Source organism: Diceros bicornis, chromosome 3 (genome assembly GCF_020826845.1).
Source record: "Diceros bicornis minor isolate mBicDic1 chromosome 3, mDicBic1.mat.cur, whole genome shotgun sequence".
In the NCBI taxonomy this organism is placed as follows: Eukaryota; Metazoa; Chordata; class Mammalia; order Perissodactyla; family Rhinocerotidae; genus Diceros; species Diceros bicornis.
In genome coordinates this window covers 30516836-30540382 of record NC_080742.1, presented here as the reverse complement: position 1 = coordinate 30540382, position 23547 = coordinate 30516836, and the positions used below count along the sequence as shown (strand labels likewise).

The window sequence follows — 23547 nt, the reverse complement described above, 5'->3', positions numbered from 1 at the left end:
TAAAACACATATAACATATAGAAACACAACCAGACTCGTTAATTTATTAATTTTTCTTGCTATCACTATTTTATTGTTTGTTTTTGTTTTGTTTTCTTGGTTTGGGGTTATATGACTTAAGTAAAATATATAATCTGAGGATTTGTCATTTATGCTTTCTGTTGATGTGGCATCAATGTGTTTGCAATCTTTATCATTCCATGCAAACTGGGAATATGTGCCTTGGTTGATGTTATTCCCACTTTTCTTTCTTTGCCTGGTTACATCCTTCCCTTCCTTCACAACTTCTTCTCCCAAAAGGCTCACCTGCCCCCACTTTGTCTCACCTCTTCAGTGTCACTAAGACGTTTGCTGTGCTTCTGCAGCACCTCATGCACATCTCTCCCTGGGTACTCAGTGCGTTATGAGTCTTTTCTACTCGTAAGTGCCCCACCCCAAATAGGAGCTCTGCCTTATTCATCTTTGTATCCTTAGGGCAATACTTGACACAGATTAAGAACTCAATAGAGATTTCTTGAACTTGACTAAAATGGAATGTATTATCTTTCTTCATATCCCTTTCAGATTCCAGTGTTGCTTGATGATGCTATAGAAAGGCTAAATTCCCATTATAAGACAACAGCTTCTTAGTTATAGTGCTTTGGCCCTTCGTGGGTTTTTTTTCCTGACCTTTGGCAAAGTTCCTCAATAATCTAGTAAATGTCATATTCCAATATTCCCCAATAGATATCCACAACATAATTTAGAATTTCACCATGAGTCATCTATTCTGTTTTCTTAAGGCACTGTTTCCATAACAGTTGTTTTCATGAAAGCAAGAATTACTTTTTATTTTGGCAGAAAAAAAGTATAACAAAATCTATCAAGATTGACCATATATTTATGAGGTTATGATGTCATAATCTGGCATTGGCCTTGGTGGACTATAATGTCAAGCCTGTAATTCAGACAAATATCCACTTGCAGTTCATGTAATGTATATGCCTTCCAGCTCCTGTTGTAAATAATAACCCGATAACCACTGCATTTTGTGTGCAACATATGGCACTGCTGTGGGGAAGTACTCTAAGTGATAAAAATTAAAGGAAAAAAAAGTCATTCACAGTAAATACTTGCCATCTGCTCCCTAGCAGGGTGGCAAGCAGCATCATGATGGAAATTTAGGTACTGTTCCCACCCAGCCATAAATTGTTAAAGAGAACAGATGATATGTGATTTTACAAGTCATTTAGTAAACAGCCATTGCTAAAGCAGAGGGTTCGTTTCTATTGGGAGTTCTCCGCCAAAGGCAAGAAACTGAACCATAATCCAAAGTCAAATAGAATCATCCTTTTGCTTTCATCTTCAATGTCAGAGGCCACACTGGTTGAATCACTCCAATGTCTCAACTGGATTGCCCATTCCCATGAATAATGTACAAGGCTGTGCCTCAAAGTAAAGCGATGGTCAGCCTGAAGTGCTAATGAAAAAGGAAATAACATCATAGTGTAGTCAGAAGAAAATAGATTGTAAGCAGTGTATAGAGTGTGAAAGATAGATTGATAGATCTGTGTGTGTGTGTGTGTGTGTGTGTGTGTGCGTGTGTGTGTGCTTGAGAGAGAGAGAGAGAAGAAATACTTGAACGTCGTACACTGAAATATGGATATTCGTTCTCTGAGTGGTGAAATTACAAATGAGTTTTCTTTTCATTGTGCTTCTCTGAATTTTAGGATTTTCTGCAATGAACATGTATTTCTTATATAATCAGATAAAATATGTTACATTTTAAGAAATCATATCAGAAGCAAGCAACTTAAATGCTTCAAGGTTTTAGGTTCCAAGAACTGAAAGAGATGCTTGTGTGGGGAGTAGGGGAGTTTGAGGGATTTGAGGCTAACTCTGAAGAGCCAGATATAGCATATAATCAAGACACACACACACACACACAAAAAAAAAAGACAGACAGAAGAGAAACGATTATGCCAATCACAAAACCCAACAAATGGGGAAGTAGCAAAATCAAAATAAACATGACGGTAGGGAAGAAACGCTAAGATAATCAGATTCCTTTCTTTAGAAGCATATTTTATTTTAAACTAGTGATGTTATTAAATTAGAGAATCAACCTTATTTACCAGCCTTGGCTCTAAATAACTGTGGACTTCCTCTACATAATGAACCCACGCTCCAAAATGGAAGAATTACCACTTTTGAGAATACTACATTACATTGCAAGGTCCTAAGGTAATTCCAAATGAGGAGTTCCCAAAAAAGTTTTGAGTAATGTCAGCACTCTTTGAAAGAAATGTCACCCATTTTTATGTGTGTTAAATTATCAGGCTATTTGCTTTTATAGTCACAGTCTATAAACCCTGAATACCAGTGGGAAGACAGAGACTTAAACTGAATGGCTGTATTTTTATGACCACACTTCTCTTCTTTATCAAACCTGCCTTGCTCTGCTCTCAGAAAGGCTCTGAGACTTTAGTTTTTGTGCATAGATTCGAGTCTGTTGCTGTTCCAAAGCTTGGTTGATTCCTCCCATTGGTTCCCTACTATGTGAACCATAACCAGTGCCCATTGGTTGGTGGCCTTTGCTTCCCTAATGTTCTGTCAGTGCTGACAACTTGAAGGGACCTGGCTGCTGCACTGGGCCTGAGATAACAGCCGCAAGAACCATGTTTACGACACCTCAGATTCCCTCACAGTGCCTAGAAGAGTATCATGCACACAGTCACATCCCCACATTGATTTTAGTTGAGTGAGTGAAAACAACTTTTCATTCCCCTTACACAACTTACTATTTAGTGGAATTCAGAATAAGAGTGTTCCATTTTATAGCACACAGTTCTAAACCAGTGGTTTCCCCCTGAGACCGTATCACAGTCCGAAATGAGAGAACAAACAACAGGGTTCTAGTACAGTCACAAGAAAGGGATGTTCATTTCTCTTCACTTTAATCCTCCACCTCCAGTTCCTGATTACTTCAGATTTGAAGGTACTAACTTTAATGTTTGCTTTCTGAAAGCAGGATCATTTCATAGACATATTAATATAAATCTATACGTTTCCTTCAGACTCCTCTGTGTCTTTAGGAAGCAAAGGCACAGAGTGTAAAGTGTATATTCTCTTGTTGTTAGTGCCATCAAGTCGATTCTGTCTCCTAGCGACCATGTGTACCACAGAGCTGAACCCTGCCTGGTCTTTTTGCGCCATCTTCTCACCCTCCATCGCTATATCAGACAATGCTCCACTGCTATTCATAGGGTTTTCCTGACCACTTTTTTCAGAAGTGGGTGGCCAGGTCCTTCTTCCTAGTCTGTCTTAGTCTGGAAGCTCCACTGAAACCTGACCACCATGGGCGATCCTGCTGGTATTGGAAATCCCGGTGACATAGCTTTCAGCATCATAGCAACACACAGCCACCACAGTATGACAACCGACAGACGAGTGGTGTGGTTCCCTGACCAGGAAATGACCCCAGGTCACGGTGGTGAGAGAGCTGAGCCTGAACCACCAGACCACCAAGGCTGGCTATATGCTCCCTAGCTAAATATAATTTATTGTTTTGCATCTTCAGTTTCTTTTATATCTTAAGAAATTTGTTTCCCCAATGGTAGATTGGTCAGAAAATGCTGACACAATAGAGAACCACTCGGAATCAGCAAATTTGAGGTTGGCTAGCTAGTATCCAAAATTGCTTTAGCATAGCATGAATCATGGTTGTCAAAGGTAAAAAGAACTTTGGCAATCAGTCAAACATTTATATTGTAAAGGTAAAGAAAGTGAGACCCAAAAAGTTTACATGACTTCTGAAGGACACTTAACTAATAATTGACAAAATCAAGATTTAACCTAGTTATCCTACTGTCTGGTCATGAAATTATATTTATCCACATAATGAAAGATGAATAGTTGGTCCTTTTTTGAAATCAAAACGTTTGAGATCAGGTTATTACTGAGCAAGCCATCCATGGCCTTATCCAGTTTATAAATTCCTTGAGAGTAGGAACTGTCTTAACACATTTTTTATTTCTCATATATCAAATATATCATCTAACAGTATCTCTCAAACAAGTATCTGTTGATTGATTACTTGATTGACTGAGTACAGAATTAATATATAATTAGACAATGATTTGTTGTAAAATTAGTAATATAGTTAGACGACAAGAAGCTATTCTGATATGTAAAGTTATACCACTTCCTTTTTTTTAGAGAGGTTATATGAATGATTAAATGTATATATTTTACAGTTTCAGCTCTGCTATTTAATAGCTATGTGACCATGGGAAAATTAACTTTTTAAATATCTCTTGTTTCGTATTGTGTTGGGAATAATAATATCTACCTCATGTGGTTACTTTAAAGATTAAATGTGATTGTGTGAGTACTTAAAGTGCCTTCAGATGGCAAATATCTGATAAAAGTTGGGTATAATCAGCTGGAAAATGAGCACAATCATGCCTAAACCTTAAAGTTTTTAGAATATTTAGACTGGATTTAGACAGGATTTAGACTGAATGAGAAAAACTTATCTAGCTAGGAAATATTTTTTTAATTTATTTATTTATTCTCGGAAGAAAGCAATGAGAAATGTGTCTTCATCTGCAGGCAATCTGATGCCATAGAAATAGCAAAATGCTGCAAGAATGTTGCAGTATGAGGAAAAACAACATGGCATATCCATGATTAAGTAGTTTATTGATGAGTAATGAATATTTGTTAATGATAATGAAGATGTATTTTTTCCAAATGGAATTCTAAGCTTAGCTTGCAGGGAGGATTTTTAAAATTCTTTAATTGTTAAAATGTCATGAAAATATGGAATACTCCTATATCTATTTGTACAGATTTGTGTTCCATGTGAAACTATGTATTTTATAAACATTTGCATGACCTATCCTAGCACTGAGGAAAAAAAAAACCAGATAAAACTCAAAGTATGGTTGTCAAAGAGAAAATAGTGGCCATAATCTATTTTAAAAATGATTTCAAGTGCAATTACAATTTCAGAAAGATGGAATTTGTCTAATAATATTGCAGATTTATCAATACATACTCAAAAGCTTAGCATCACAATTATGATGACAGTGTCTGTAAAGTTATACACTAAGTTTAAAGGCTTTCACTATTTCAAATAAGTTCAATCACACCTCAAATAATTTCTATTTCCATGGATGTCAGAATAAAACATTTTAGGTCCTTATCATTTATTGAGAGTCTAAATGAGGACCTGTTTGCCCAAGCGTAACACGAAGATTTTCATAGCAAGTAAAATGCTGCTACGCTCTCCTAAACTCAAAAACTATGTTGTGATCATTTATGTTACCCCTTTATTTCTTTTTTCAATTAACACAGATGGACCTTATGGACTTCGAGTTAATTCTGATAAAGGGCTAAAAGTAGGGGAAGTGTTTACTGTTGACATTGGAGAAGCCATCTTGTTTGATTGTTCTGCTGATTCTTATCCTCCCAACACCTACTCCTGGATCAGGAGGACTGACAATACCACATATGTCATTAAGCACGGGCCTCGCTTAGAAGTTACATCTGAGAAAGTAGCCCAGAAGACAACTGACTATGTATGCTGTGCTTACAACAACGTAACTGGAAGGCAAGATGAAACTCGTTTTACAGTCATCATCACTTCTGTAGGTAAGTGTGACATAAAAGGCAGGGATCCCAATGAAACACATATGCATGCTGGCCTTGCTCTTCCCTTATTTTATACCTATGTGAAAGAGAAAATCATTATGAAATTGTTGATACACTCTAAGAAACTCCATTTCCTGAGTTAACTAAGCCATGGCTTCTATGAATCAAAGAAATAAAACCCAAAATGGAATGGAGGGGGAATTCAATCGAAGAAAAAGATAATTCAATAAATTACTTCTAAATATGCATTCTTGCTTTCCCAATTTTACAAACAGAAATATAAGAGAAGTAGGATACTCATTTAAAAGGTTTATATCTACTGTTGTATTAGGTCAGATGAATAAATCTCCATGAGTTGGAAATCTGGTTTTCCTACTATCTGTTTGACTCCCCTTCTCACTGTCCTTCATGGGCTTCCCGTCCTCTTTCATCATTTGAAGACCTGAAATCTGTGGAAGTTCTCAACAGGGGTCTCAACACCTTGGAAACTACAAAATTTTATAAGTTTGCAAAATCTGACATTCTCTAGAAATCATCTGATTTTTCAGAAAGGTCATCGATCCACAAAAGGTTAAGAATCACACTGCCTAAAATATTTATGTCCACCAAATTCCCAACCTTCTAGCCTTCTCTTCTCTCTCTACAGTATAATTTCATTCTCCTGTATGATTTCATTCACTCGCATGGTTTCATGCAACACTGGTGCATCCCAAATCTGTATTTTTAAAGCTCTCAACTGTATACCCAGTTTCCCTATGGATGTCTCCACTTTGAAGTACAGTTACCAGAGGCAGCATACAGTCCAACCTATCAGAACTGAACCATCTTCTTTCCCCCAAAATTGCTATTCTTTCTGTAGTCCCTGTTTCAGTGAATGGCCCTGCTGTCTACCAACCTGAGCCATAAAGCTAAATGCCATCCCAGACTCTTTTCTCTTACTTATTGCCTGCCCCACATCCAGTCACTGAATATGTCCATTCTCTTTCCTTCCTATCTCTCAGGCCCATTCTCTTCTCTCCTTCCTTCTTCTTTCTTTTCTTCTCCCTCCTTCTCTCTCTCTCTCTCTCCTTCCTCCTCTCCTCCTCCTCTTCTACCTCCTCCTCCTCCTCCACTTCTTTCTTCTTCTGCTTCTTCCTCTACTACTACTACTACTTCTACTGTTACTATCGAGTCCTTTTTGGACTCACTTTTGCAAACAGAAAAAGACAAGCCAGATTCCACTTGGGGAAAACCTGGGTGCAGGTTTGGACAGGAAGTGGTTTTTAGGGTACCTATGATTGGTGGAGGAACAAGTTTGCAAAAGGTACTATCCATTAATACCTTCTCCATTGATGTCTTCTCTTTTTCTGTGCTTATAGCCCTGATGCATAGAATAGAGTTCATAACGTAGAGAGAGTCAATACATTTGATTGAATAAATAAAGCAAGAATATAATTCTTGCAATTCTTAGGCTAGATTTTTCATTATATGGTCCTTGGACCTTGCATCAAAACCACCTAGAGAAGCCTAATAATATATTTTTCATTAAGACACCACAGACCTATTGGATCAGGATCTCACAGGTAGGATCTGGGAGTCTGAATATTTAGCAAGCACAGGTATGACAACCACTTGTTTAAGGTGTTTTTTTTTCTTCCATAGCCTTTTGAATATATTAAAAAGCTCTTAAAGAGCCATCAGGAATTATAAGACTGTCACAAACTAGATTGATGAAGAAATATGTACTGAATAGATTCCTCCCAGGATTCCTTAAAATTGAGGGTATTTGTATTTACAAAATCATCTGAATATGTTGGAATGTATATGGTGGGGTTTTGGTTTTTTTATGTGAAGAAAATACCACCCTCTTGAGAAGAGCACTATCAAATAGAACTTTCTGCAATGAAAGAAATGTTAGATATCCACAGTATCCAATATGGTAGCCACTAGCCTCATTTGGCTTTTGAACACTTAAAATATAGCTATGCAACTGAAGTTTTGACTTTATTTCATCTTTATTAATTTTAATTTAAGTGTAAATAGCCACCTGTATCTAGACTACCATATTGGACGATGCAGCTCTAGAATTTTCACCTGAATTATACTTCATTTGGGCAGTAGATAATATGTTTCTCTTGGAGATCCCAACAACATGTATGTGTTTAGGGTGATTTAAATCAGGCACCCATTCATTCGTTATCTAGCACTAATCATGGGCCAAATACTGGGGAAGGCACTAAGAATGCCATTTGAAATATATAATTCCTGCTAACAGGAGGCTCACAACCTAATATGAATGGCAGGCATGTAAACAGCTAAAGTATATCCTTTGCTTTTTATTTCACTAAATTTTTAATAGGCTTAACCAGCTTTTCACCTCAGTGGCTAATCAAAACATAACTTTAAAGCAAACCATAATTAAGCATACAAAATAGTTCACTAGCAATCTGGATATCATCTTGGACTTGTTCCTAATGCTCATTGCAAGTGAAAACATGGCTATAATATGTAGATATATACTGCAGTGAAGCCTTTCTCACTGCCTAAGCTTTCTCCATTAATATTTAGCCAAGGTATTTTCATATCAGAAGCCCCTAATATTTGATTAAGATCTTATTACCAAGGTCCAAAGACAGCTACAGTCTTAATGTCAAATAATTGCCTTTTGCAAAATCTAAAAAACCTGTTTGACCTGTACAAAGACCAGGCATTTGTTATTACAGTAAATAAGAAGAGCAGGTGCTTATTTTTCAGAAGGATGCAGGGTTGTCAACATTAGTGACCCCTGTGGTTTTTAGAGCTATTTTCCAACCCCTAAATGTCCATAGAATTTGAACTCAAACAGCAGCAAAATGGGAAAGAAAATGAGTAGTATTGATGTGTTTTGTTAAGCATTTGATTTTTTTTGTTTTCCAAATGAGTGAATCTTTGAAATGCAGATTAAGTACACACCAACCTACAGTGAACAAATGAACATCACTTTGTAACTATCAATTGAACACTTACTGGCCGTCCACACCAATGAGCAATCTATATTGAGATCTGTGGAGAATTTGAAATAATTTAGAGGGATTAGGTACTTGCCTTTGAAATATTTTGAGAACCAAGGTGTGTTTGGTGTAACCAGAGTCAAGTTGTAAGAAATAGATGAATCTCTTTGTTTTTAACGAGGCAAAGAATGTGACCAACCAAAATGTCTCAAGAATAAGATGTGGAGGGCAAAGGAAAAAGGAGTCAAAGATGACTCTAAGGTCACAAATATGGAAAGAAAGTAAGAAAATCAGGAAATACTCTAAAGATTTATTAGGAACTTTCAGTCAGAGAGAGGAAGGCTGGAGAATGTGACAATTAGCTCTGTTTTCCTGCCTGTGTAAGACTAGACCAGATGGTGCCTTTCACCTCTGTGGGCTATGATTCACATCTAATTTGAGGTATTAATTGACATTTCTGTGTCTCAGTGGAGATATCCTGAAGAGAACAGGGTAATGGGCAAGGTCATACAGCTAGATAAAATAATATCTGAATTCAAAGCACTTGTTTTTAACCACTACATAAACTGTCTCTCTAGACACTCTTGACTGAGAATATCAGTAAGACTATGTTCTTTCTAAAAGACATGTCACATATACAGGATAGTGTGCGTTTTCTCATCCCCTTAGCTAATTTTATGCTTATACAAAAAGATACTCTGGTTTGTTCATGATACGTGTATACTTGCATATTAATGAGAAATTATGAAATATCTGTAACTAAAGATAATATCTATAATATAACTTTCAAGGAAAGAATAGTAATTAAAATAATAAATTAGCATTTGTATTTTGAAAAATCGATAATTTTACTACCTTAATTAAGGACTTCCTTGAATGCAGGTGTCCCTACTTTAAAATTTTAGCAGGGTCTAAATCGCTATTGTGCCATGCACATGAAAATATTTATGCTCAGAATTCAAGTATTCACATTTAATGAAGACATTCAAATATATAAATTATTAGAGTTCCCAAGGGCCACATAGCCATAATTTTAGATTTAGCCATAATAGAAATGCTTTTAATTTGTATGTAATCCTGAGAAATCTATCGTTTGTTATATTTATTTCTATTTCACATCTTTTCATAAAGCTAGAGAATAGGAAAATGACCCAAGGCAGGAAAATGAATTTACTAATATCTTCTCCCTACCTAGAGATTTCTCAGCTTAAGATGTCCAGGAGATGTGGTTCATTTTGGGCCACTGGAGAAAACGACTAAGATAGAACTACAGCCCTGACATCCAGACCCTGAGACCTTAGGTGACATCCCCATGAGCACCTAGCACAGAATAACTGTGCTGTCAGGTGGGGCCATGATGGAGTGTGGAAATAACACTCCCCTCAATATAGCACCTTCATCTCCATACGTGAATCAGCTGCCATAATCAGCAAACGGATTGGATGAGAGAGATGTCAGAACTCCATTCTGATCTACAAATAGACACGCTGAGTGGTAGCATATGGCTGTCCTGTTTGGGGTGCAGTTTCTCAAACATCAGGGTTGCGATACCATGGATACCACACCTCTTGCCCTTATTTGCACTTAATATGTTATTTCTTTTTATTTGTTTGCCTAAGGAGGGGGCAAATAGCATTTGCACTAGGGCTTTGGTAAATGAGTCAATCATGTTTAAATAATGGGGTGAATGGCATGCTATGTACGAGAAAACTCTCTGAAAGGAGAAAGATTGGGGCTTCTGCAAGTGTCCAGAACTGCATTTGGGATTCCTGTCTATTCTCTGTGGCAATTGGGTCTGAATTTTCCTGTTGTCTTATTTACAAGTTGTGGTTCTGGAAGTCCATCTTCCTAAACACAATGCCTAGAGCTGAGACTACAGTGACTATGCCCCTTGATTTGATCCTTGACATATTTGGCACTTTTTATTTTGAGAAAGGGAGCAAATTTCAGATGCTGGACCTGGTAAATCTTGTGTGTTCTGGGATAGGGAAGCAGTGTTGAGAGCAGAGAGCCAGGATGCTCTAGAGAAGAGAGCCTAACAAGAAAGATCATTTGTTCTGAGGAAAGGACTACCCCTATTGCCCATCTTCAGGGAAAGAGACCTGGCCTTTGCCATAGCCAAGGTTTCGGGCTGACATGCTGGTCACTACAGAGTGGTTCTCTGATGTAGGGCAAACAGAGGCCAAGGGGAAGAGAGGCAAGAGGGCGATAAGGAAGGAGTCTAAAGAAATAAGGAAGTAATGGTAAAAGGAATGATGGGATTCTCTGTAGGACAGAATGTGCAAATTTGGTCATTTTAGGAAATACACATCAAAGGAGACAAAAAGTTAGAAATGAAGGCGAGGGGAGGATATGTGTCTTATCTAGTGTACGACATCCATTCATTGCATGTTAAACCTACTACCAGGCTTCAGAATCGTGGAAGTACACAGAGCTGATGTATGCCGGAGTGTAATTTCACCATTAGAATAAGTACTCTGAAATAATAATTATTAGCATATTTTCAAGTTTAAGAGAGAAAATAAAAGCTGAGACTATACTAAAATGTTTTTCTGCAGTTTTTCTCATGATAAAGTGTATTACAGAAACTCGACTAGAATAAATTAGCATTGAATACTTTTTTGAGAGATCAGGAGTTACTGAATTTTGGTGAAGGCAGTCTGGCTATCAAGAAATGAGAGAGTTGAAGCACATCAAGTCTGGTGTTAGAAAAGGTTAGAGAAAAAACTGAATGTATAGGAGCCTACCTGCCAATTGCAAAAACCATTCTTCATCCACGGATTAACAGGAAAAAATTGAACTTGCAGTCAGAAAAAAACCTATGTTCCAGTCTCAGTTCTAGAACTTACTGACTGTGGCAAATAATTTAGTTTCTCCGAGACATTTCTTTATCTGTACCTGTAAATGGTGCTTTACTTTTTTTTATTCATTATTACTGATATGATACCTCTATATCAAATAAATGGGAAACACATTTACATTTGGTTTTATATACACATAATGCTCATACATTATGCTCAACAAAAGCATCTCATGAGAATCAACTAATTTTTTACGGAATTAACAATAAATAATGTTGCAGATTTATTATTATTTCAGAATTATGTGCTACATATCCTTTATATCAGTAAAATTTGTAACTTTTGTATGTATGTATGTGCATACAATTTTTTTGAGATTCAGTTACTAGCATACCACTGGATATAGTGTCCTATTTACATAATAAACTTCATGTAAAACTCTCTGGCTGCCCCAAATCATATCATATCAGAGCAACAAGAGAATTTAAAGGCCAATCACTCAAACTCATTTTACTAATGTGAAAATCCAGACCCACAGAGCCAAGCGGCTCACCCAGAGTTGCCCAGCTCTCTAGAGAGAACAAACCTGTGAAATAGGAGCATAATATCTGAAGAAAGGCTAAGACCTCACCACGAGATCACCCAAGTGCTAAAGTAGTTCCAAACTAAAAGGTCAGCTTTCTAACAGGAGGAGGATGTAAATCATTCTACAAATTAACAGAGAGCAAAAGAGGAAAAATAATCTTTGTAGTCAGTTTTTTAATGTTCTAGTCTGGATATAGAACCAATAAATTGCCACTCTAGTTCATTTCATAGCACTTTGAATTTATTTCTTCCATCCAAATTTTACGTGAGTTTAATTTAAAATCTATTTAAAGACAATAAATATTACACAGGTATTGTAATCTCATAGAATGAACATTTTAAGAGCACAGTTCTCTGAATGCACATCAGAAATTTCTAAACTTCTCATCACAAATGGTAAAGATTTTTGACAATGAAAGACAACCTTGCTTAACTCTTGAGGACTTAAGGGGAATATGTGAACAGCGTTATAGGGGAAAATTAGAAGAGATAACATGATTTCCATAACTTTTTAACTGGGGTGGGCATATATGATCTGCATTGCATTAAGAAAAGACTGTGGGAAGATTAAAAAAATCTAAGCGTTCTAGACAGAAAAGCCAAGAGAAGGTACTGTAGGTCTATGGTGAAAGCAGAGAAAGATTAAGGTTTCCCTTATCTTGGCTGCTGGAGATCTCAGCAGAGGCTTTATGGCAGAAGCTTTACAACATGGTGCAGGCTGGGTATTTACTGCAGAGCTGGGTGGCCACCATGTCCTTCACCGCGCCCAGGTTCTCCAGGTTGTCCTCCACCGCTGCGGAACAGAAGTGACATCCCTGGGCTTTCACTCCCACGCTAAGCTGGGCGAAGACAGGCAACTGCCATGATGCATTTCCGCATCGATATCTGATTCACATGATATATGGAAGACATCTGTTACTCACGTTTGGTGGAAGTCACAACTACTTCCCACTTTATAGATTAACTCTCTGACTAAACATATTATAGGCTGGAACTGGTATTAACATGCCGTGGTTAATAAGTGGTGTTAAAATAACATTCAAGGGAGGCAGCACAAAGTGTCAGGAGCCTGGGGTCCCGTCTGGACTCTGCCACTTATTACCTGAGTCTCCTATGGCAAACCTCAGCTTCCTCATCTATAACAGAGGATAATAATAATAATAATAATAATAATAATAATAATAATACTTCCCTAATAAAATTGTTGTTAACATTCAGTGGGTTTATATGTATCATGCAGTCTTAGAACAGAGCCTGACATATTGTAAGCGCTCAGCAGATGTTAGCACGATATTTTATATAGTAATACCAATAAAGGGAATGACTTGCAAAACAAAGTGAATTTTAGTCACAAGGTGGGACTTGAAATATTTTACTGAAAATCACACACACATTCTATTTTAAGGATTAAAATTTCTTTAGGGTCCAAAATTAGCTAAGTGTATTTGAAATAAACACCTTTAGCACCTTTAATCACATACCAACTCCCCAGAAAATTCACATACCTGAATTATGCTAAAAGAGTGAGATGGAAGGAAAGAACAACCTAGCATCTGGGGATGTTTTATACAATGAGATCAAACAGATCTAAGTTAAATGGTGGTGAACACTATTGAAAGGTATGACACAAATTATTTGCTACCTCTGGTACAACATATCGGTGTTATCCTGGACAGCTCACCACATTTCCAATCACAATATCCTCAGAGAGTTTAGTGTATGTTCTACAATAAGTACATTCCTTCCATTTGATCTTTCTCATTCATTATCTCTCTCTGTTTCTCTCTATATATGTACATATACATAAACACACATATATTTATGTTTGTGTATTTATGTATATGTATTTATATATATTTATGTATATATACCTATGTATATTTATGTAGGTATATATTTATGCAGATATACATATGTATATTTATGCGGATATACATATTTATATATATGTTTGTGTATATGTATATTTGCAATAGTGTCTCATTTAAGATAACGTGTAAACAAGTCAAACTACACAGTAATTCATTATTGATCTTTAATAAAAATATTAAAAATATATTTGTCTTTTTATTTAGGATTGGAGAAGCTTTCACAAAAAGGGAAATCATTGTCTCCTTTAGCAAGTATAACTGGAATATCACTCTTCTTGATTATTTCCATGTGTCTTCTCCTCCTATGGAAAAAATATCAACCCTACAAAGGTAGATTAAAATTTGAAAAAAAAAATTTTAATGGTTTTATGTATGTACTACAAAGTATCTTACTATGTTTTTTCTCTCTTGGTTTTAGTTATAAGACAGAAGCTAGAAGGCAGGTAATGCATATGTTTCTATGAAAATGATTTTTTTCTTGAATGCTTTTTCCTTAATTATTAAGACTCACAGAAACGCTAATTTGTCTTTTCAGGCCAGAAATGGAATACAGGAAAGCTCGAACATTCTCAGGTAGTGGCCAGGCTAAAAGGGGCTATTATCAATCTTAATGTATATTAACTAATATAGTTGATGTTAATTATCATATTGAATGTACTGTTGATATAATAGACCACATAAGCTAATATTGATGTAATGCTAACAATCTCTTACGTTTTAATAGTCCTTCCCTTTACAAAGTGCCACCCCTTGTATTGCTTTTATTTAAGTCACACAAGTCTGTAAGATAAGCCTGAAAGGCACTTTTAACTCCCTTTTACAGGAAAGAGAACTAAGGTTCAGAGAGATTAAGTCACTTGCCCACTGTCACTGGGTTCTGCTGAATTCTATTCCATTGACCCTATTATTATTTTGAAAATGCCCAGGGTTCTCCCACTTTGTGAATTTCTAAGGCAGACACAGTGCTGGCAGCTCCATCCCAGGGCGAAGAGGAAAGGGAGGTTTGACAGGTTTGCCACTTCTTTGTCCCCAGCATGCCCCTCATTGCCATCACTACTGACTCCTACTGAGTTGTTATAAGTTAACTGTGGGGTTTTGCTCAGGCCTCAGAGTCACACAGAGCTGGGTTTCAGCCCCATATATGCCACTTTCCCCAAGTGTCACCTCGGGAAAATTCATTATTTTTCCTGACCTCAATTTCCTCATCTATATAATAGAAATAATAACTCCCCCCCAGGGTTGCTATGAGAATTAAATACAATGATGTAGGTGGAGTGCCTAGTAGGATGCCTGGATGCTTCCCCTTATCTAGTCTTTTCTCGCCAATAACAGAATGACGGAGTCCAGCCCCAGAGACCATTTGGTTCCTCCTAACCACCCCACTCCCATCATTTTACAGATGACAGTTTAGGTGATATTGCCATTGTATTGTTTTATATTTTGTATGTATGGGCAGCTATAGTTATTTATTTATTCTTATTAGTAGTGGTGGTCTCTGTTAGATCAAGCAGGGTGCAGTAGATATTATGGGTGGATTTAGAGCTGCTATGACCACCAGGCTGAAGCCTTGATGTCCATAATCCTCTGGTAAATGAGAGTTACAAAGGACAAGCCTACCCACATGTGTTTATTTGATGTGTTTATTTAACACACTGTTCCCACATCAGGCTTTGATAATAATTGGTCCAAATCAGTTTCAATTCTCAGCTTCAGAAAGAGTGATTTCCAACACTGCTTAGTGACAATATGACTATAGGGGATTAGGAAATGTTAAATTAGTTTTATACACATACCACTTGAAGCAAACAAAAAACATAAGTTTTACAAAGGTTTAAAAAAAAAAACAATGGCAATTCCAGGCATTTGGTTTGTAAGTAATATTTGTTTTCCATTTCAGGCCATGAAGATGCTCTGGATGACTTCGGAATATATGAATTTGTTGCTTTTCCAGATGCTTCTGGTGTTCCCAGGGTTGGTTTTCCTAGTGGCTGATTAGCCAAGAAGTAGAATTCTGGTTCACCAGAGGTGTAAGCAGCATTCTCTTAAGCACTTGGGCTTAAGAGCACTATTTGTGGTCAAATGGCTGCATCACCCTCAGCAGTGTTTACTCACTCTATAGTGAAGGACGTTGCCGGATCTGAGGAGCTAAAGCACATTTCTCAGCCTTTATAAATAAGGCTAACACAAATAAGGAAGTTACACTAATGCATAAACATTCTTTACCTGGTAAGCTCAGTGAAGAAAGAACTAACTAGGTTGAAGGTCAAGAGAACTGAATAAATCAGGATACCCTGGTTTAAATCATTCTGTATCACTTCCATGACTGCAGCATGTCGCTTCATTGAACTCTCTCTGTTCCTCAGTTTCCCCTCCATTTTCCCCTCCTATTTCTTAAGGACATTGCAAAGACAACTGAGCATACCCTTGAAGGTACCATATAAACCCAAAGTATGCAGGTACACTCTAAAGGTGCGTGAGATGTGAGAGGGGGAGCTTTTCACTGTTGAGGCCATTTTTTCCGTCTGCAAAGACAAGGTCTTTTAAAGCAGTCAGTTTTGTCTAACAGACATGCAGAATGTTTCTCTGAGCTAATCAGCTCATTAACATTTTTATAGATTTGTGTAGGACCAATCTTTCCTGCACTTCCTTATTCCCCTGTGATAGTTCACCTAAGGAAGGGGCCATAAATGGACTACTTCCTTCCGGGCATTTTCACTTCCTCTTTTTGGAGAACTATTTGTCGTTAGGGATTGGTTACCTCACTTGTTCAGAGGACTCTATCAATGTGTAAGGTTCATCCAGTAAGTTCCTGGCCACAGACCTTATTTCACAGATGCCATGTGAGTAATGGAGGGGGGTTGATTGGATTTCATCCTCCTGAGGGTGGGTAAGTGGCACCAGCGCCCACATTGTCACAGAGGGAGGGCAGAACTTTACTGCAGAAGCTTTGCAGTGCCCTATTCAGTCTCAGACAAGATTGGCTCACCCTTCACTTCTACGACCAAAAAGACAAAAATAAATATTTGGTGGATCACTTATTTCAAACAGCTTCTCACCATGGCAGAAAGCACCCCTCTCCGGTGTGGCTTTTAAATAAATGGAAGAGCAGGAAACTGAAGAGCTGATAAGCATTGAATTGCATTTTTGAAGTCAGGAGTTCATTTAAAACAACGCACGGTTTCTATTCCTAAGAATTCATTAGAAAGGGGTGAGATCTATGTAAGACCCTTTAAATGTAGCCTTGTGATTAATCAGTATTTAGTAGTAAGATTTTATTGGGAGGACCTCTATTTGCTCAAAATACTCAAATCCTCAACACTTGAGGCAGAGACATGAGTGCTTTGATTACATATCAGATGCCACACTTATTTTTGTCATAATTAGAATAACTTGATTTGGAGCCGTGCCCATCTTCAAAGCTGAGAACTCCTGATGAATCAGCTGAGGTTCTTCATTGGTGGTGCCAGGTGCTTTGAAGAAGTGAGAAATCAACAGCAACCACCGAAGGAGGAGGATGAAGACCAGAACATGAGTAGGAGGATCTGTGTGAGAAGAAGCCAGAATGGCAGTTATGTGTGAAGATTAGCACCTAAAGGCAACCGTTTTGAGAAGAAAAGGAAAAATAATAATAAAACCAAGATCTCAAAATGGAAGTTAAGAAGGGAAATAAATTGTTACTAATTTTTTGAGTTTTTTAAAATCAGATTCATCTCTTAGCTTGTTGTGGTATGTGTACAGGTGGAATACTCCTCTCTCTACTTGCCGCACATTTCCCTGTCCATTTTGCATCTCTTTGGGGGGTTGGACAAAACGCAATGGCATGAAATGAACAAATTTATTACTTTTTAACAGCTCTAACATTAGGTTAGGTAAGTTAGTTATTGCCTCTAGATTGCTTTTATCATAGCTCCTGAACACCTCCATACCAAAGAAAATCAAGAGTTGATCTCAGGTACAAAGTGTAAACCAAAATCTCCTTGACACAAAAATGATAGGATGAATCTCATGTCCTAGGACTGCCCATAAGAGCTTTAGCAAGTGGAATGGAAACAGGCAGTTTCCAGAAAAACATAAAGCTAAGATGTTCCAGTATAACCCAGCAGGTCAAACTGGGATGAGAGAGAGAACTCCTCAGATGATTTATCAAGGGCAGAGTCCTCTAGGTGGAGCTGTATAAATATAAAGAACTGAAAGTGGTCAGAGTCTGATGAAAATAGAAGAGTTTGGGATGAGGAGGGGAACCAGAGTTGAGCTAAATAATTGGAAGGCAGTGTTTACAGGAAGAAGAAAAGTATCAAATACAAGGAATGGGAGTTAATCAAATATGAATGCCAGTTTCAATAAAATATATGTTGGTTTTTATCAGACAGAAATACACGACAATACTTTCCACATTCATTCAAGCCTTTAGTTTTTAGAGCCCATGACTGCATTTAAACAAAAACATCTCCTTTTGTGTGTTCTACATTTCTCAGTACTGTCTTTACTAACTCTCGATGTAATGAGGGCTTTTGGCTGTACATTATTCTTTCTTTTCAACAATCCTTGTGCACATCATTGGCAAATAGAATCAAAAAAGGTAATCAAGATGTAATATGAGAGATAATAATATATGCTCTCTGATTCTAAGCTTTCCTGATATCTTCTCTTTTGCTACTTTCTCTATTATATTTCCTTTACAGTACCGCCAGCTTTTTTCTTAAATGAAGAAAAAAAGTGATGGCTTAGTCAAGCTATTCCTCTTCTGACCTCATAGCTTTGCTGCTGCACAGACTATAGGGTAAGTGCAGGGAACTGTAGCAAGGAGGAAATGAACATTGTAGGGAAGATAAACAGTTCCAGTTCTCTAATCATCGCTACTTCCAGTTGTTTTCAACTATGCAGCATAGTGGAAATACTATTTACCAGTCTGCTAATTTCTTTTACTGTGCCACATTTTCTAGATGCCAAGGTCTATTCCAGCCTCCGATGGTGTATCAGGGCAAGATTTGCACAGTACAATTTACGAAGTTATTCAACACATCCCTGCCCAACAGCAGGACCACCCAGAGTAAGTATGAATTTGCGTTTGGTGATGCTACTTTGCAGAGGCTCGGCATTCAGCCCCTGCTTTCCCCAGAATTTATTGAAAGGCTCAGAAGAAAAATATTAAAACAGGAAATTATAGCTTCTGTACATTTGAACACACTTCCCCACCTGAAAATAATGTTAAGAAGTAAAACAGGCAAACACACAAGTGTCTTCCGGGGCTGTACACTTGGGCCAGTGGACTAGATGCAGAGCTCTAGAATCCAGCATTTCCCTCAATGAATCCACGTCTGGGTATGAAAGGGGTCTTCAATCCAGTTCTCAAGCCATCTTAGTTATCTGGGTGATTTTCCAGTGGCTATGGTGGTTTTAGAACCAACGATCTCTCACTACAAATAGGACCAGAAAAAAAAGACCCTGCAAAATGTGCACAACACTGTCACCATCAAATGCCCAACCTCTTACAGATTCAAAGCAGTCTCCTCCCCAGTGAAGAGAACCACAGTGAGGACTGGCCTCTCACATCCAGAGAGGATAAAACCTGAGCTGAGGCCAAAGCCAGGGAACTACTTATCCAGTTAACCTCAGGGCTGACACTCAGGAGTCGCCCTCCCTGCCCAGTCGTAGAGAAACTAAGCCTACAGCCTTTTGAAATAATGAAATGAACTTCCCTTTTTTGTGGGCTGTAGCTGCCTGCAGGCATAACTGCCACAAATCATCTTCCATCATTTCTTTATTTGTCATTTATTGACTTTGAAAAGAACATCAGTAACCACACACAGGAACTTCCCCTCTGGCAAAAGAAACAGTTCCAGCAAAGTAATACATGCACACCTCTGGGTAAATACCAAAAATAACAGCTAGCAGTGGCTGAATGCATGGGAAATCATCTTAGGGGAAGAGAGCCAGTCCTGGGGGCACTGTGCAGTCATTTAAGGGCCCAATAAGTGGCAAGAGCACCTCAGAGGATCCCATCAGTGCATTCCTCCTTGTCCCAGGGACCCTGGAGAAAAGAGTCAGGAAAATTAGAAGCAGGCCTGTCGGAGCTAGGAACTTCTGGTTTGAAAAGAAAAGAAAATTCTTTTAAAGCATTATATCATTAATCTAGTAGAACACAAGAATAGAATATTATTCCGTAACAATTAAAAAAAAAAAAACTTCTAAAATAATACCTAACCCTCTTTACTTTCTGGAATAGAAAATTAAGGGATATTTTTCTTTGTTAAATATAGGGAATAGAAAGGATTTTGAGAGTGTGTCTGCTTCTTAATTTTAGGATTGTATCCCATTAAAAATTTTATCCTGTTTAAATTCATGTGTTTTTCTATATGCCTTTTATTCTACGTATCATTTTTTTCCAGTTAGAATGCAAAAAAAAAAAATGAAAACTTGAGGTTTACCTTTTAAGGCTCCCAATAATTAAATAAATGCTGATTATAAATTGTGGAATATGGCAGCTACAATTTCAGAACACAAAATGTAAAGTGATTAGGTTGGTTTTGCATGTGAAAAAGACAATTCTCTAAATTAAAAAAAATCACCCTCTGAAACTAGACTGCTTTCAGATATGAGCAATATCTTTAGAATTTCTTGGGAATAAACTTTATTTCAGAAAGAAACTTTGCAGGTTGAAAAGAAAGCAGAAATGCTCTTTTTCAGGCACATAAACGACTATTTGAAACATGCTCCTTCGAGGGGCAGTCCACCCAAGAACACCAACTCACCTCCCAGCCCAGTGACCCTCCCCATCCCCTGGCCTCTCTCTTCTCACCTCCTTCTTCCCGGTCTTCTGGGTCTTTCTTTGCTTCCCTTTGTGTGTCTATGTCTTCCAATGACTCTCTCTGCCTTTACCTCCATCCTTTGATGTCTTCCCTCTCTGAATCTGCCCTTCCTCTTTTCTTCTCTTTGTAATCTGTCCCCCCTCCCTCTAATATCTCTATTAAAATTTTCCTCCTCTGTTTCTCTTCCAACTCATCCTAAAGGGGAGCCAACATTTTTTTGTGTGTGTGTGTGAGAAGATCAGCCCTGTGCTAACATCTGCCAGTCCTCCTCATTTTTTGCTGAGGAAGACTGGCCCTGGGCTAACATCTGCGCCCATCTTCCTCCACTTTATATGGGAGGGCGCCACAGCATGGCTTGCCAAGCGGTGCGTCGGTGCGCGCCAAGGATCCGAACCAGCAAACCTCGGGCCGCCGCAGCGGAGCGCGCGCACTTAACCGCTTGCGCCACCGGGCCGGCCCCAAGCCAACATTTTTAAAAGTGTTTTTTTCCTTGAAAACAGGTTTGTGTTACCTATTCTAAATTTTAAAAGCAAACAAGTAGAATGTTTTCTTTTTATTTCATCAGAAACTGTTTTGCACTTATTTTATTTACAGTCAATCCACAAACATTTCCAGGACATTAACTATGTGCTAGGGTAGAGATTAAATAAGACTCAGTCTTTTAAGGATTTCATAGTTTAGTGGGCTCCTGTTTGCTTATTTTAACTAAAGACTAGTGAGCCTTAGTAGAATAAATATTCCTCAATAGAATAAATATTGCCTAAACAGGCAAAGACCATTTTTCTCTCCTGATTGTCTATGGTTTTATTCTCTAGGTCCAATTAAATTCAAAGATCAATTTCATAAATAATGCAGGTATTACAGGTGGTTAGTGAATCTCTCTCATCCCCCATTCCCAAAGTGAATGCCAGCTCTGGGTAAAGAATAGTAATTTATTGATTTCTTTTACCTCTATTTGACGATTGCTTCTGAGATGGGAAAGACAGCCAAAAAATTTCTTCTGTAGCTCTTAGACTAATCTAGCAGTGCTATTTTCGTTACGTGTGTCTACTACCTAATTGAACTGATGTTTAACAAATTGGTAAGTTGGCCTGCGTTCATACTCTAGCACTCAGCCCAGTTATTTGTTTATTGAACTTATGACTGCATTTATTTAAATGCTGTCTGTTGACCTCATTAAATGCTCTTGGCACAGTTTGTTTTGAACCCAAGACTGGTTGTTAGTATCTTAAAAACAGGACGTTCAAGTAAGTAAACCTTTAGTTTCAGAAGGAAATTATCTACAGAATTTAGTGATTGCTTGCTCTTTATACTTATTGGTTTATAAATGTAATTTTCTTGAACTAGTTCAAAACAATCATATTATTCGTAGCTATGGAAAGGAATAAGAGAATTTGAAGTACTTCTACCTGTAGAACTGGAAAATCTATAAAACATTTTTCATATCTTATAACATCTCTTTCCCAGGTGAGCATTCATGGGCAAAGCAATGCATTGGAGTGAAATAATGAAGGAATATTTTGAGGAAACACAGTGAAAATGTATATTCATCCGGAATCAGTACAGAAATCAAGCCCAATACCTCTTACTCATTACTCCTTTGAAATGCAGGATAAAGTCATGTATAAAAACTGGACTGCAGTTTTTCCAATACACACGATGCATTGTGCTACAAAGGAGGGAGTTTGGTGGGGAAATAGTCCTCAGTGAACAGTCTTGTCATGCTGACTGGGAGGAAGAAAAGGACGGGACTTTCCACTTACTCTTTTTGTATCAAGTTTCTCTAAAAAGCTCAGTTAGTTCTAATCTATACTCTCACTTTCATCAACATTGACACTATCCTATCTAACCTACAAATGTGGAAACTTCATATTTGTAAAATTTTCAGCAAGCTTTGTTTTATTAAATTCTCATTACTGTTAAGATTGCCATACTTATTTGTTTATTTCATTCCCAAATTTCCTTCTTGCTATTTGTACCATAGAATAATAAGGATGGTTGTCACAAAAGCGAGACTGTGCCTTCTCCTAGCTTGTCAATCATCAATGGCGTTTTTGAAAAGGCTTGTAAAACACCGAAGGAAAAGACTTATTAAAGTCTTATTTTTATTTTTGTTCAAGGAAAGATGGATTCAAATAAATTATTCTGTTTTTGCTTTTATATGGCCTTGATTCTTTGTCTTGTAGAGTAAAAATGTTACATCAACGTCAGATTGTAGAATTAGATTTTTTTAATCCTTATTGCCCAATGTGCAATAAAGTGTAGATTATAGAGAAGTACTGAAATAAGAATCATGCTCTCTCATGACTATTTTTTTTCAGGCTTGGAATTTTTACTTTATTGAATTGTCAATTCCAGGAAAGGTCTTCTTCCTTGTATATTTGCTGTATTGAATTGTCAATTCCAGGAAAGGTCTTCTTCCTTGTATATTTGCTGTATTAAAAATAATCAGTTAGAGACCAAGTGGTAGAATTAGAAAACACCATTTTACAACCCCCAAATGAAATAACTGATTCAGATAACAATCATCGTTAGGCAAGACTGCTAGATAAAACGTATCAGATAAAACTACTAGATGGCCAATGGTCAGATTGCAGAAACTCTGAGGGGAAGGTGGTCTGAGGCCTAGAGAGAAGCAGGTATACAAAGTGGCCCAAAGCACTGCTCACGGTGCTGTGAGGCCCAGGGAGTGGGGACAGAATGGTCATCTGAGTCTTATAGATCTTGAAGATGAAAGACAAATATTTATGTTTAATAACATTGACTGAAAACACTCTGACCTGGCAATGCCACCCTTTAGGATTTCATTCTAGCCAAATAAAGGTAGAAACAACCCAAATATCCAACAGTAGGGGATTTTAAAATGACATTAATG

The 23547-nt window shown here is 37.5% G+C and overlaps 1 protein-coding gene across 4 annotated transcripts in view; it reads left to right on the top strand.

The window, feature by feature from the left end:
- Window positions 1-22746, top strand: part of HEPACAM2 (HEPACAM family member 2) — a 36894-nt gene extending 14148 nt beyond the window's left edge. For 2 of the 4 annotated variants that reach the window (XM_058525652.1, XM_058525643.1), the window contains 6 exons: window positions 5341-5637; window positions 14068-14193; window positions 14282-14306; window positions 14399-14436; window positions 15761-15834; window positions 18807-18917. In XM_058525652.1, coding sequence (XP_058381635.1) covers window positions 5341-5637; window positions 14068-14193; window positions 14282-14306; window positions 14399-14436; window positions 15761-15834; window positions 18807-18917 — 671 coding nt within the window. Of the gene's footprint in view, window positions 1-5340; window positions 5638-14067; window positions 14194-14281; window positions 14307-14398; window positions 14437-15760; window positions 15835-16615; window positions 16704-18806; window positions 18918-22139 lie in introns of those variants that run through there. The other 2 variants (XM_058525661.1, XR_009216110.1) reach the window with 2 other exon arrangements.
- The last annotated feature ends 801 nt before the right edge of the window (window positions 22747-23547 follow it).